We start from the raw sequence: 15,000 nt of genomic DNA, 5'->3' as shown, positions 1-15,000 counted from the left end.
ACAGGCAGGGCAGGAGGAGGGAGAGCAGGGAGGAAGGGCTGGAGAGGAACGGAGTCCTCCATGGATCAGGAGGAGGTGGAGGAGGTGTCAGCAGTGGCCATGGAGGAGGAGGAGGGGGAGGTGGTAGCAGCGGTGGCAGCAATGGCACCCACGCACCACCACCCAGGAACCCAGCAGGCAGGAGGGTGGATTTCTACCTGGGGCCTCCCAACCACTGCCCTGTGTTGGGGGACTGCACGCCTGCCTTCCCCCGCGAGTGGGACCCCTGCTACTCCTCCAGCAGCCCTCAGAGGTGGCACTGGCCACCAGCCGTGCAGCCCTGCCGGGAGCACTATGCCTGCTCGAGAGACGCCGGACGATCGGACTGGGACAGGTCGCCTCTCACTCCACCGGGACCACCACCGATGGCACCGATGGCACCGATGGCACCGATGCCACATCCATGCTGCTACCCACCGGACAGACCGAACCATCACGTTGGCATTGGTCACGGGCCACACCAACACCAACACCCGTCAGAGTACAGGGGTCACCTGGGGCATGGGGACGTCATACATGGCAGTGGAGGTGGTTGTGGCGGTTGTGCGGGACTTGAGGAGCCGTGCTGGGAGTGTGTGCGCGACCAGTACCTGAGGGACAGACACCTGAGGCCTGAGCTCATTGCCGCAGAGCCTGCCGCGTGCAGCTTTAACGGCCTGCACCATCAGCAGCACCCTCAGCCACAGCACCACCAAGCGCACACGCAGCAGCACCACCATCAGCCACAACACCAGCAGCAGCCCCCTCTCAGTCCCGTGATCTCCTACGGTCACATGGCAGCCTACGCCCACCCGAGCCTGAGCAGGCAGACCAGCCCCGAGCATGGCACCTGCAACGGGCCACTGCCGGGCCAAAGGACGTTCTTCCCCACCGAGGTTTCCCCGTCCAAGTTGCGGGTTGCCGAGGACCACGGTCCTCCCTGCAGGCCCAAGATGGTGAACGGTCACCAGACTCTCCGTAGGGACCCGGAATCGTCGTCGTCGTTGTCGCTGTCGGACAGGCGAAAGGGGGGGAAGGGGAGTAGTACATTGACGGGACAGGTGGATGATCAGCAGACACCGAGTCATGGGACCCCGACGCCGTCAACGGCGTTGGTGGCAGATCAGAAGAGCCAATCGACCGTAAGGGAGGAGATTCGCAAGGTGGTGGGAAGCCTGGAGGAGGTACTGGGAGGCCTCAAGCAGGTCCACCAGGAGATGAGAGAGGTGAGCCTAGGAAGAAAGCAGAGAATGCGCGCACATCAGTGGCACAGGTGCCGGACAAAACAAAATACCTTTAAGTAAAAAGTAAATGTCCACAACAGCGTTTAATGCTCCTAGTAATTTAATGGCACAACGTTTCGGATTTATTTACTTTTAGAGGTGAGGATAGGGGCAGTAGGGGAGGGAGGGGTAGACGTGGCCTAATGGTTTAGGGAGGTGGTTTTAAGATCAGAGGGTTGCCGGTTCGAGTCCCACCTTTACCTCTCACTACTCCGTCCAAACCATGACTGAAGTGCCCTTACTGTAAGTGACGCACCTAACCCCACAAAGCTCCACTGCCCTACAAAGCAAAAAGGCAGTAACTGCATTGCTGTTTTAGATGAGTTACTATGACTTTAATGCCATATATATCAAAGTGGTAAAGTAAAATAAAATGATTGATTTTCAAAAAAGGTGGTAATATAAAGTAACAAAACTGTCACATGCCAAAAGCATCCCAAAAAACACTTACACTAGATTGCAGTATCATTTTAAAGTCAACTGACTCAGTTTTGAGCTCTGCGCAGTTACTGCCTTTTTGCTTTGTAGGGCAGTCCAGTGAATGTAATCAATACCCTGTAAATAACTGTAACTCGCTTTGGATAAAAGCATCAGCTAATTGTAATGCAATGTAATGTACTGTAATAGGAGAGATATGTGGCGGGGAGTATTTTGGGGTTCATCTTGAGTGAAAGAAACCTAGTTCTTATTCACCTGGAGATAGAGAGAGACAGGGAGAGAGAGAGAGAGAGAGAGAGAGAGAGAGAGAGAGAGAGAGAGAGAGAGAGAGAGAGAGAGAGAGAGAGAGATGGGGAGTCTGTAGTTTGAGATTCATCTTGAATGAAGGAGGTGGGGAGTGGAGAGGAGAGAGAAATGCAGGGTATTTTGGGGCACTTTGGGCTTAATTTTGAGTGAGAGATGAGGACGGGAGAGAGAGCCGAGAGGCATTGGGGCAGTGAGAGAGAAGAGGTGAAGAGCTGTCTGGGGGTGGGGGCAGGGGGATGTTGGCAGTCTGGTTTGTCTTGAGTGAAAGACAGAGTGGCTAATGTATATAGAGAGTGGTGCCGAAATCTGGATCTTCTTCACTTGGAGATGAGAGAGATGAGGACGGGTCTGGAGAGGAAGATGGAGAGGGGCTGATTTGGGATTCATCTTGAGTGAAAGAGGAAGTGGCTAAGCTTTATGTTATATCAAAACCTGAATCTTGATCACCTGGAGATCAGAGATGTGAGGAGGCACGAGAGATAGATGGAGATGGAGTACTTGGGAGTTCATTTTGAGTGAGAAGGTGAAGAGAGAAAGACCTGGTGGAATTTTGGCATACATCTGACGTGTGAGAGAGAGAGCAGCTGCCATTTTCAGACAGTGCAGACAAAATCTGTGCAGCCGAAACTTCATATGAGTTTCGGCTAATGTCTCAGAGATGGGAGAGGTGAGGAGTAGAGCGATAGGAGGCGTTTTTGGGGTTCATCTTCAATGAAAGAGAAGGGGCAACTGTTTAATCAAGTCAAAGGTCAAAGTGTACTTTAATATATAAATTATCATTATTAAGTTATTATTTAAAGTGCATTTTATTATTATATTATTGTTAATTCAGTAGGGGGTGCTGCCAAAACTTCAGGTTCAGAAAGTTGGAGGTGTCAGCCGATGATTTCACCACCTGTCATGTCTATCTGTCTGAAAAATGTAGTGGTGGTAGAGTAAATGTAAGTTACTTTATTTTTGCCCATTACAATCCACCAGTTTCGTGACTAGTACATGACAGGGTATATTCTAAACTTTACACCTCTGCCGGTTTCATATTGTTTTCATTCTGGTATAAGCAAAAATCGAATGCTTAGATTTTTTCTTATTTATTCAGACAAAAAACATCTGCTTCGTAGCCATAACATATCTGGAGTACAAACAGAAAGACAGAAAAATCCACAAATGTAGGGCCTACAGTCAAACAGTCAAACACTGCAATTTGTCAATATGTCAATATACCTTAGTGTCTACAATGTTCGGCTCTTGAGCTCACAGAAACACTGTACTGTACTGTACTGTACTGTACTGTACTGTACTGTACCCTTCTACTATCCTGCCTTCCAGCTTTTGAGATTACATACCCAGAATCGGCCTAATCCTTTCTTTTGGCACCAAACCAGCTGTTGATCAGCCAGGTTCCTTTTCTTTCCTGAGTGGTTATCGAAGGCCCACATCATCAATTTTTTAACATGATGACATAGGGGAAAATTCCCATAGCAGTCAGAGATTGGATTTACATTGACGTGCGAGCACATCTTCCCACTGCTGGCTCTCCACCAGCCAAGCAGTGATGTAATCCCCTTGAAACTGCGGCTTTAACTGCGAGGAAAAGAAATGTCATTCAATATGCCCGACACAGCAATGTCACTTTGTTTGTCAATACACACACTCCGACACACACACATACTACACACACATACAGAAACACACACACACACACACACACACACACACACACACACACACACACACACACACACACAAACTGTCTCTGTCACTCTCTCTCTCTCTCTCTCTCTCTCTCTCTCTCTCTCTCTCTCTCTCTCTCTCTCTCTCTCTCTCTCCACACACACACACACAAACACTTGTTTGAGACCGTCTTCCTCTTCCGATTTCTCCTCAGGTCGTGCAGCAGATTGACGTCTTGACCTCTAGCATTGACGTCGGCATCGACGGCGCCGAGGAGAAGTCTCACAGCAGGCAGCCTTCCCATGAGCTTCTCTTCCGGCAGCCTTCCCATGAGCCTCTGCTCCGGCAGCCTTCCCATGAGCCTCTGCACCATCCTCAGCAGCAGCTGCCGCCCATGTGCCAGGAGGTGAAGGCCCTTGTCCACCGGCCGCCCGACACTCTACACCTCCAGCATCTCCACCACCACCGCCGCCGCCAGGACCCTCCGCAGCCACAGGTGCAAGGCATCAACGGTCACCACACACCCACGTCTACTACCCCCACCTCCACCCCCACGGCGATTAACACCACCACCGCTACAGCCACCACCCCCTCCTCCTCCTCCACCACCTCCTCTTCAAAGCTCTCCGCCACCTGCCACCCTCCCGTCATCCGGAGGGGGGGACACGCGACCTCCACCGCAGCATCAGCGGGCGACTTGCTGAGGGTTAAGGCCCTGGGACCAAGCCAGAGAACAGGCACATCTCTGGGCTCGGGAGGCCACGAGGTGGCCAGGGACAGAGATAGAGATAGAGACAGGGAGCGGCCCAAGATGAACGGCAACTGCGTGGCTGCATGGCCGCCCCGCGACAGGGTCAAGGATGCCCAGCGACGACGGCTGGAGCTGACGTCCATCCCGCTGGCGTCCATTCCACCGTCCGCTCCCGCCACGTCCCATCCGGCACTGCCCCTGCCCCTGCCCGCCAATGGCAACGCCGATGGTGGTGGACATTATGTGGAGAACCACAAGCCCCCGCCCTACCCCACCAACCACCAACCCAACGGCCGGCTGGACACTCTCCACAAGGACCATGAGGCCTTGCTACCCCCCCTGCGGCCTGCTGCCCTTGTGGGGAAGAGCCGGCAGGTCTCCACGGCGGTATGAGGTGGCAATGGGAGGGGACCACGGGTGGGGGTGGGTCAGTTTGGCTGGTAGAAAAGACCAACTCACTAGCCACTTTGACCCATTAGTGAATGGGGCGAGTTGGGGATTAGCAGGTGAAGGTGGGGAGGTCTGGAGGATGGAAAGGGGGAGGGAGTTGTCCTCCCACCCACCTGGTTGCCATGGACACGACTGGGCGGTGGCTTTACCTGTCTGCACGTACTGTGAGGGGACGTCCCTAGACACATCCACGTGTCTGGGTAACTCAGGGTGAGTTGTGCTGACCTGACGTACTGGTACTGTATGTGCGTGTGTTGCATTGCGTGCTGTGTCTTGCTCTAGATTTCAAGATCTTTTGATTCTGACGAAAGGTTGCTAATATCTTGGGGTGGGTAATCCAGCTTAGCAATGGAGAAAAACTAGGCTACACCACATAGTTCTTCTACCCACCACACACATTCTTCTACACATAATTTCAGATAAAAAATTTAAAAAAAACTTGCAGGACTTTTCTCCTTTGTGGAGCTAGAGATACCCACCTCAGATTAATGTTTAAGCTTTTTGTACCCTTTACTTGCTTCTTGCTCCTCAAGAAATACGCTGATAAGGCGATTGTTGTGCGGCGCAGTGTTTCAGCCCCAATTTTTCTTTTCCTGCACACTCAGTGTAGTGTTCAAACACTCCCAAGTTCTTTTGTTTTGTTTTTCAGGCAACAACTCCCACACGCTGGACAGGTAGCGAAGAGTAAAAGTAGCAATTTGTTGAGCCTGGTGAAAATAGCATGTCAGGAAAAAAATAGACCACTGCGTAGCTACTGTGTCTTTAAAAGCACGGCTGCTGCATTAAGCCATGGTGCCGAAAGAAAAGGATATTGTATTCACATTATTCTCTGACCAGAGACGGCCTCAGATCCTCTTACGGGCCACTTGCTCTGCGGAATAGCGGAGGAATGCTGCAACCTCACGTCTAATGAGCTTTACAACCCATGCCATGACACATGGGGAGGGACTGCTTAGCCGGCTAACTTGTGCTTTTTGCGCTTTTTCACGGTCGAAAAAGTACCTGGGGGGGGGAAAAAAGGTTGGTGCAGCAGCAGCTTTATTCTTATAACTTGGCAGGACAATATTATATAAGCGCTCAGCTCCACCCGTTCGTTCCCCCTGAATTGGGATGTACTGTACTGTACACAGGGCTGATGACAGCTTATGCCGGGCCCAGGGCAAAGTCACCTGAAAGGGGCCTACACCCTGTACATACAATGTAAATGAAAACCCTATTTTGGGCCCCTTCTCCCCTGGGCCTAGGACAACTGACCCGTGTGTCCCACCCGTCCCCTTCGGCTTCCCTGACTGTACCTGTAGACGGAGTTTAATCTCAAGTCGGGACACTTTTCAGTCTCACTCTGCTGCTGTCACATGTGCTCTCCACTCGTATGCACTTATTGCAGGCTGGTCACGGGGACGGAGACGGGGACAGGGGTGTAGTAAGACACACTACAGCACAGACTCTGCCCCTCTGCCATCCAGCTCCAGAGGGTAAATGTGGACCGTTCACAGGGAGGGAGGGACTAACTTGGTCCCTGATTCACTGGCGATCCACTGGATCATTGCATTACCAGCAGAGTCGAGACCACCCTTTTTCTTACCCCACTGCTAAAACAACATAAAATAAAATAAAATAAAATAAAAAAAGGGATCCGGTGCTGGAGCCTTGCCAAAGCAGGGCTGTCTGCTTTCCTTCTCTTCTCTCTGCTGCTCCACAGTTGAGAGCTCCAAACCTGGGAGAGAGGAAGGCAGTAGATCAGGAGCATCTGACAAGCTGCAATCAGATTAGTGGTGGAATGAGGGTCTGAGCGCTGCAGAGCATGGGCTGGATGTGTAGCAGCCGGAGGAACACAGTACGTGGGCCCCCGTCCACATTAATGCGGATACACAGCCCTGGCTCTAAATTTACACCAGCCAACCGGCCAAATGAAGCTGAAATTTCAGTTTGGCTGGTCGAAAGGACCAACTTACTAGCCACTAGCCCGTTAGTGCAGGGATGGGGAACCTATGTCTCGAGGACAGTTTACAGACCCTGATATCATTTGAATGTTATATAGTTTCACATGAAATGTGACATTTTGTAAGGAATATTAGAAATGATATTTGCAATATAAATGATTTACATTTCCAGTAAAGGTTGTAAAGGTGGCCACCGTCAATATAGGCCTGAAGTGCAGCAGGGGTAAATCCTTGTTTGTGTTCATAGTACAGCCCTTGGAGGACTTTATAAAATTTGTAGTGGCCGTCGAATGAAAACGGTTCCCCACCCCTGCATTAGTGAGTGTATGTTTGGCTAGTAAGATTCACATCTACTAGCGATTTTGACCCGTGGTGAAAAAAAGTTAATTTAGGGCCCTGTGGATACATATGAAAACGCATGTGTTGGTTTACGCCCGTCCACACGAATACAGGGAATTGCGAATTGAGCTTTTTGAAAATGACTGCTGAAATGGGGAAATCTGAATCGGCAGCTTGGTAGAGCATTCTGAAAACAGTGCAACAGTGCAGATCATTGGAACTATGGACACACATATTTATAAACATCCAACTTAATGTGGACATGGCCTAAATCTGCCACAAAGCGCCTTATTGAGCAGTGTACACTGCTACAGGGGGCTGAGGAGGGTAGGGGTTTAGTTTAGGGCTAAAATCCTTATTGTGTGGTTACACACATTATGCCATTTCTTTCTTTCTATCTTTCTTTCTTTCTTTACATCTTATGATGACACTCGTGAACAGTGAAGTCACTGTAGCGACTGTAGGCTATTGCGGAGGGAACTGCTGCCTTGCTCACTCCGATGCTCCCCTGGCCCTGTGTGTGTGTGTGTGCGTGCGTGCATGCGTGCGTGTGAGCGTGTGTATGTGTGTTCTGTGAACAGATGCCCAGTTTGTAAATGAGCTATCTGTTTAAAACGCTGTTGAGTATGACGTATGGGCTGAGGACAGTGCGTGCTGCAGTGGGTTTAGCTGAGGTGATGCCCGAGGAAGAATTATAAATACCAAGCTTCAGAATGTCTTGTACACACACACACACACACTGCAAAAGGAAAATGTGTCTGTACTGTACACAGCCTCAGGGATTAAAGCAAAAAAAAGTCATCTGACTGAACTTTTTTACCGGTTAGGCACCCGATCGAGTATCACTCCGTAACCCTAAGAAAACCAATGTAGCCAGGCTTTGCCCTCATAACGAAACATACACTGGTTTTATGCAAGGAATGGTGCCAGAGCCAGCACTAGGTATAGGCAGACAGGGCAGTCGCCTAGAGCAGAATAGACATATGTCTTGAGGGCGCCAGTAATACCAGAAAGTGCCACAAAATCAGAACTTCAACCAACATAAAACTGTACACTTCACATTAACAATGAATATTCATTATACACTCAGTAGGCCTGTATACACTCTCAGTATGAATGTACCTGTAGGTACTAGATCAGATGTAGGCCTACAATGCTATGTTTACATATGCCAATTTCTAAATACAAGAAAAGGGAAAGAGGGAGAGGGGGCAGGCCTAGGCCACCAGATTGACTAGAACTGGCCGAGAATGGAGGGATAAAGGATATATCAGACTGCAAACATTGAACTGCAATTTGGGGCATGTTTTGGTTATTTCCTCTTATTTCTACCCATTGTTTATGAATTGTTCAGAACATTATGCAGAATGGATTCACAATGAGTGTTGCTTCAAAATTGCAATTGCGTTGATACAGTGATCCCATTATGTTTCTTTTTTGTAGTAGTAGTAGGCTATATTTTGTCTTTCCCATCAGAATGGGCAACTGTTCCGGTGAAAGCACTGGTGCGCATTGCTTGCAGTAGCATAGCAATCAGAGGGAGAAAACTAGTTGTTGGTTATTTTGTATGTTTTTCACTATTCATCCTGTTACAAATAACTTGACGTTGACGTTTACAAACAGGGTGCGGTAGTCTACCTCTTGTGTTCTACCGTTTTGAAAACCTATGGCTACCGGTACTTTTTTGCTTCTCGATGTGCGGTGACAGGCACACGCTTACCATTGATTTAAAAAACGTCCCCGATTCCTACACGCACCCGTGTTCTCTCCTACAAGCTGACACGACCCAAGCAGACACGACACAGTCACAGACATACGTCTATCGTTTAACGAAAGTAACACACTTTCCCAAGCTTGTCGCGTAACTTTCCACTCGAATCAAGACAAATCACCCACCTATTAGTCCTGAGTGCGCAGTGCGCAAATAACTGAACTCAAACGAAGCGTATAGTCCGAGAAGATGCGCACAGACGTTGAGCCACTCAAAAACAAGCACACACAACTGTTGCTGCACACTATTCCAGTTAGCAGAAATAGCATCACACAGTAGCCTACAACAAGCCTTGAAAGTGAAACAAACACCGAAACGGCATTTATTGACCATGAGTCCACCCATCAGAACACTGCTTCCCAGAACAAGACACAAAATATTGGCTCTGCCAGGGATAGCCTCCGAGACCCCTGTAAAATGCAACCCATTTTTAACTTATTTCTTAAATATATATCGGCAACAACAAAGTGAATATGCTATGATTACAGATGAGACTGTGAACTGCTAGTTCTACACGTAGCTAGTCAAACGCGCTAAACTTTGAGGATGAAACGCATGGTATTACGCATGGTATATCCTAGCTAGCTGCCAATGATAGCCGTTCCATTGGGGCTATGAATAATGTTAGTAAAAGTCACAATGCTTAAAAGGAAAACCCTTCATGAAAAGGACATCATGCGCAGTCGAAGTAAACTATTCTTTTTTTCTAACTATCCGCCACGGCAGGTGCAATGATAATGGAAACGTGTCCTACCTTCTTCCAGCTATGCATTCCATGCATATGCATTATTAGCCCATATTGGAACATCAGTCCAACTCGTTTAATGATTGTCATTGCACTTTAAAGACATAGTATTACACTTATTTTCTTTTCTGCCATCAGCAACAATGTTGGCTATTTGTTTTTTTAATCTCTCGCGCTGCGCCGCAACTGAATTGTTGACCGCTCGTGTACCGGTACTTTTTTTTTTGGAACACGGAAGACGATGGCTCAAAACTACTGAGTGAATCTGTTGTATGACACCACCGGTGGTGGCGTGTATAACTAAATCCGTACACCAAACACACCTGTCCCTTCTCATGAGTGCTCTCGATTTGAGTTCAGTTGGAAAGTAAAAATTGTAAATTAATTGACATGAATTATAAGGACGGAAATCCGTCCAAACGAAAATCCAGTTGACGGAAATCCGTCATAGCGACGGAAAACTTTAATCCCTGCAGCCTCTGTGTGTGTGCAGCAGACTGCAGAAGTACAGAGTGTTGTTGTTGTCGCTTGAAAATTGCGGGGCCAGAATTGCGCCAAAATAGACCCTGTAGTCAAAGCCGAGAGTTGGGTAATTCATCCTGCCAATACATGCTGGCTGACGGTCTCCACATGTTGGGTGTTGCATCACTCCGTGATAGCATCTCTAGATGTGTCATTAAGGCCATGATAGCCCAGAGTAATTAAATGTCTGCGTGCTGACGCAAACACTTCTGGTACAGTTTATGTACCTAATCACGGAGGGATAGGCTCCCCCCGTGTAAACAGCCATCTTTTCCGTCTGCCAACATCCAATTTTGTTTATAACCAAGGATGCTTGGTGAGATAACAGAGCAGAACAAAAACACTGAGAATAGTGTGGTTTTAACGACTGTATGCATAGCATAGCGTAGCGTAGCAGAGCAGAGCAGAGCAGCAGGTCAGTATGGTGAGGGCTGATGGAGGTTTGTGTGGGCGCAAGGGTATGTGCTTGTCCTGAACTGGAGGGAACAACCACATATGTTACAATAACAGGTCCTGTTTCGAAACACAAACCCAAGGCACAACATCCCTGCCGCTGCCCTGCCGCTGCTACTCTGCCACTGCAGTTTCGTTCTGGGAAGCTGTAAAAAAGAGGGGTGGGGATGAATCATGTTTCTGGGAATTGCGAAGATGTGAGAAAATGCGATCTGGCTGGCTGGCTAGAGAGGTATTGTGTGATGTGAACACTGGGCCCAGTTATATAGAACCCCAGTGGATGTGAGTGCTCTTGAGAACGAACGAGTCTCATGACTCACGCACTCTCTTACTCACCCGCAAGATGTCTGGATGCTCTGGGTGTTTACATCTAAACTGTGTCAATCTGTGATTATGGCCCCCCTGCTATAGATATGTGGTATAGATAGCGCTGAAGACAAAAAGCCGACTCCATAGCTTGAACTGCAAGAAGTTGTCTTTTTTTGGAAGGGAAGTATTCACAGCTCTGCCTGCAACAATGAATCCCCCTTTTCCCTTTGTCGTGGTGGAGAGCTTCGGAAGTTTCAGGTTTGCCAAATGAGACGAGGATGATTTCCAGCCAGAAAAAAAAATGCTCAAAACATGCCTGGAGGCACTATATCCCGCCCAATTTTAACAAAATTCTATTGATTTCTTTGGCCATAAATCAGCAGAAAAACCCGCCCAAATGCCCTTTTTTACCCGCAGACAGCCATCCTAAGCAGCCCAATTGGGCGGGAAACCGCCCTATCTGGCAACACTATGAAGAGTTGGTGTTGGCTGGGCCTGGCCCTCTGCTGGAGACTATGTGGTGGCGCAGTCTATTTTTCTAACTGGGGCCAAGAGCTCAGTATGGTTTTAATTATAAACCTCTCGGCGGAATGCCAGACCGAACAAGGCCAGCTCATATTGTATTTGTAATGGTCGCATAAAAACATAAGCACTCTCGCTGATTATTTCGAGAGCAGAGGAAGGGAAACGGCGTCAAACTGATGTAGCTTGTTTGAAGGGAAGCAGAGAGACAGAAAGACAACAACAATTAGCAAGTGTTTCTAACGGCACTGACAAGCCCGCAAAAGAGAAAAAAGAAGAGGACGAGAAAAAAAACAACAACAACAAACAAATGGAAAGAAAATCAGTCTTTATCGGCTTCACAGCCAAAAAGTGTTTGGAAGCCGGCCATGTTTAGACATTAATCTCCTGTGTCGGAATAAGAGCAGCGTCGGGATGGGGGCCATGCCTGCCTGTGATGACCATGTGTACTGTATGATGATGACTTTGTGTGTGTGTGTGTGTGTGTGTGTGTGTGTGTGTGTGTGTGTGTGTGTGTGTATGATGGCTGTGTGTGTACAATGGCTGTGTGTGTGTGTGTGTGTGTGTGTGTGTGTGTGTGTGTGTGTGTGCGTGTGTGTGAGTGTGTGTGTGTGTGTGTGTGTGTGTGTGTGTGTGTGTGTGTGTGTGTGTGTGTGTGTGTGTAGTATGATGGCTGTTTGTATGTGTGTGTGTATGATGGCTGTTTGTATGTGTGTGTGTAGGTATGTGTGATGGCTGTGGGTGTGTGCGCGTGGGTGTGTGTGTGTGTGTGTGTGTGTGTGTGTGTGTGTGTGTGTGTGGGTGTGATGACCGTATCGTCAGTAGTGTAGTATAGTAGTAGTAGGCCCCTCTCCTTTCCACTCCTCTGTTGCTGTTGAGGTGGCTGGCCTGGCAGGCTCGCTGACGGCTTAATTACTCCACGCCTGCACCACTCGTTAGCCAGGCGCCAGCCAGCCAAAGCCATTCAGGGCTCCCACACAATGACACCCATATATTCCCCCACCCAAACTGCAGTGCACACAATGGCCAGAGCCGGTTTGACCAATAAGCAGACTAGGCAGTTACCTACTGTAGGGCCCCAACATGTTTGCTCATTGCAAGGGGCCCCATCAGTCAATCCTGCCATAGTAAATACCCGTGGAAATAATTAAAAAAGGGCCCCATGTTTAGGCAGTTGCCTAGGGCCCCACCAAATTTGCCCATTCTAGGGGGCCCCAACAGTCAATACGGCCATGGTAAATACCCACTGACGTAATTCAAAAGGGCCCCATGTCTATATTTTGCCTTGGGCCCCCAAATGGGTTGAACCGCTAATGACAATGACAGTCATACTTCCCCAGTTCATGTGGAAGACTGTGCACATCTCAGGTTAAGGTGCAAGGACAAAGGCAGATTGAAGTTTTAGAGTGAGCTGTCCACACATTTGAAATCCTTTTCTTTGTGTTTTATTCTGTGGAAGAACTACGTTTTGACCATTGAGGTCTTTACAGAACTCAAAGAGGAAGAGAATGTGAAGAATACCTCAGTGAGTCCAAATGCAGTTCTGCCGTGGAATAAGAGTTAAAAAAAAGAGAATTTCAAGTTTGCAGACCCCTCACTTTAACACATTTTGGCTTGATGCTTGGCTTGATGTTGCCTGGAGCGACATATATGTTAAGGGCCGTACACACACGTTGCTACTCGCTCAGCGAATGAAGTCAATAGAATGTCGATGTGTTCCAGCGAGACTCGCAGGCGAGTAGGCGAGTACTGTACAAGCGATGCGATGTGGGCGGATCCCGAGTTGAAAATATTTTAACTTCGAGCGAGGCGAGTAAGCGAGTAACCAATTGGAATGCAGAGTTCGGTACTTCTCGCCTGTTCATTGGCAGTTAAAGCCGGTGGAACTTTCAGCGAACGTTCCATGAAAGAGTGGCGAGTAGGCGAGCAAGCGAAAAGCTAGCTTTGTGTGTGTACGCCGCTTTATGCTGCATTCAGGCTCTTGAAAATTGTGTTTTTTAATTAAAATTGTGGGTATGATAGAGCTGAATGCAAATTGAGGGTCCTATCTTTTAAATACAACTTATTTCACGTTTTGATGTGCTTTGGACTCTGGAGGGCTCTGGAGATATTCAGGTTTTAATACGCAGATGGCACCTTTTCCGGAAAAGGGCAATTCAGCAGGCATTTTTCCTTAGGCTAAAATGGGTTAAAACCCATATTTCCCCACCCATACATACTCCAATCCACACCATGACACGCACAGCCATAGCTCCTGTCGCAGGCATGGCCAGACCAAGAACCATGTGGAGCAGCGCAGAGAAGCAATGCAGAGTGAGGGACGGCGGGCAAAAAAAAGACAGATGAAAGGAATGAGAGAAGGAAGGAAGAGAGGGAGGAAGGAAGGAGGTGTGGGGTAGATGAGAGGGGAGTTAGGGAGGAGGGGCGGACTGGGAGCGGGATAGTTGGAGTTGGAATTGAATGGGGGGTGAGGGGGGGTTCAGATCATTTTTTCTAGGGGTGGTGGGCTAGTGTTCCTGTGGCATTTTTGGATTTTGGTGTGGGCATTGTTCTTACAGCTATTTGGTTGAAGGTGAAGATTGTGCACGGTCCCAGGAAACAAGGTGCAGGACAAAGGCTGACTATAATTTTAGAGTGAGGAGTCCGTCCGCACGCTTAAAATCCTTTTTGTCTTTGTTATTTTATATCCGTGGCAGGATACGATGACGTTTCGACTCAACAGTCAAATCGCATCCTATCCTGCCACGGAATAAAATAACAAAGAACCAAAGGATTTTTAAGTGTGCGGACTCCTCACTCTAATCTTGCAGCTATGTGACCTGTTGCCTCCTTGCAGCGGCTGAGGCAGCATGCCATCGCGGGCTGTTCCTTATAACGCACGGCTGGAGGCATGCGCTTGTTTTCTGGTCGCTGTTTTGAGTCTGCAGTGCAGCGAGCGGGATCTGTGTGAAGGGCTAAAATGCTCTTACGCACGTTACGGGAATGGGAGTTGGGTGTGGACTGCGGCTCGTCGTCACCCCTCCTCTAGAGTGCGGTACAGTACAGTGCGTAGTCTGTAGACGTATTCAATGCTTCAACTCAAACTGGCCAGAGATTGCCATCAACCTTTGCTTGATTACAGAAAAGGCCCGCCCATCCCCCACCCTCCTCTAAGTTGTGTCTACTCTTTGCAGACTTGAGTGAAGTCTACCTCGGGGTGTACAATGCATTAGAGGTAGAGGACTTTGCGTGTGTGTGTGTGTGTGTGTGTGTGTGTGTGTGTGTGTGTGTGTGTGTGTGTGTGTGTGTGTGTGTGTGTGTGTGTGTGTGTGTTAGTTTGTGTTTGTGTTAGTTTGTGTGTGTGTGTGTGCGGGTGTGGGTATGTGTGTGCGTGTGCGTGTGTTGGTGTGTGTGTGTGTGTGTGTGTGTGTGTGTGTGTGTGTGTGTGTGTGTGTGTGTGTGTGTGTGTGTGTGTGTGTGTGTGCACGCGCACGTGGGTG

General features: G+C 48.6%; 1 protein-coding gene across 2 annotated transcripts in view; it reads left to right on the top strand.

Moving 5' to 3' along the window:
• LOC134465116 (uncharacterized) overlaps nt 1-15,000 on the top strand; it is a 17,532-nt gene that overhangs the window by 1,091 nt on the left and 1,441 nt on the right. The window contains exons 1-2 of one of the 2 annotated variants that reach the window (XR_010038108.1): nt 1-1,244; nt 3,931-5,127. The exon at nt 1-1,244 is cut by the window's left edge and continues 1,091 nt beyond it. Coding sequence is in view for 1 of the 2 variants with exons in the window: in XM_063218577.1 (XP_063074647.1) it covers nt 1-1,244; nt 3,931-4,860 (2,174 nt within the window). In the remaining variant the exon portion in view is untranslated. Of the gene's footprint in view, nt 1,245-3,930; nt 6,549-15,000 lie in introns of those variants that run through there. The other variant, XM_063218577.1, reaches the window with a different exon arrangement.

Source organism: Engraulis encrasicolus, chromosome 16 (assembly GCF_034702125.1).
Source record: "Engraulis encrasicolus isolate BLACKSEA-1 chromosome 16, IST_EnEncr_1.0, whole genome shotgun sequence".
NCBI classification, from domain to species: Eukaryota; Metazoa; Chordata; class Actinopteri; order Clupeiformes; family Engraulidae; genus Engraulis; species Engraulis encrasicolus.
This window is presented reverse-complemented; position numbering and strand designations above follow the sequence as displayed.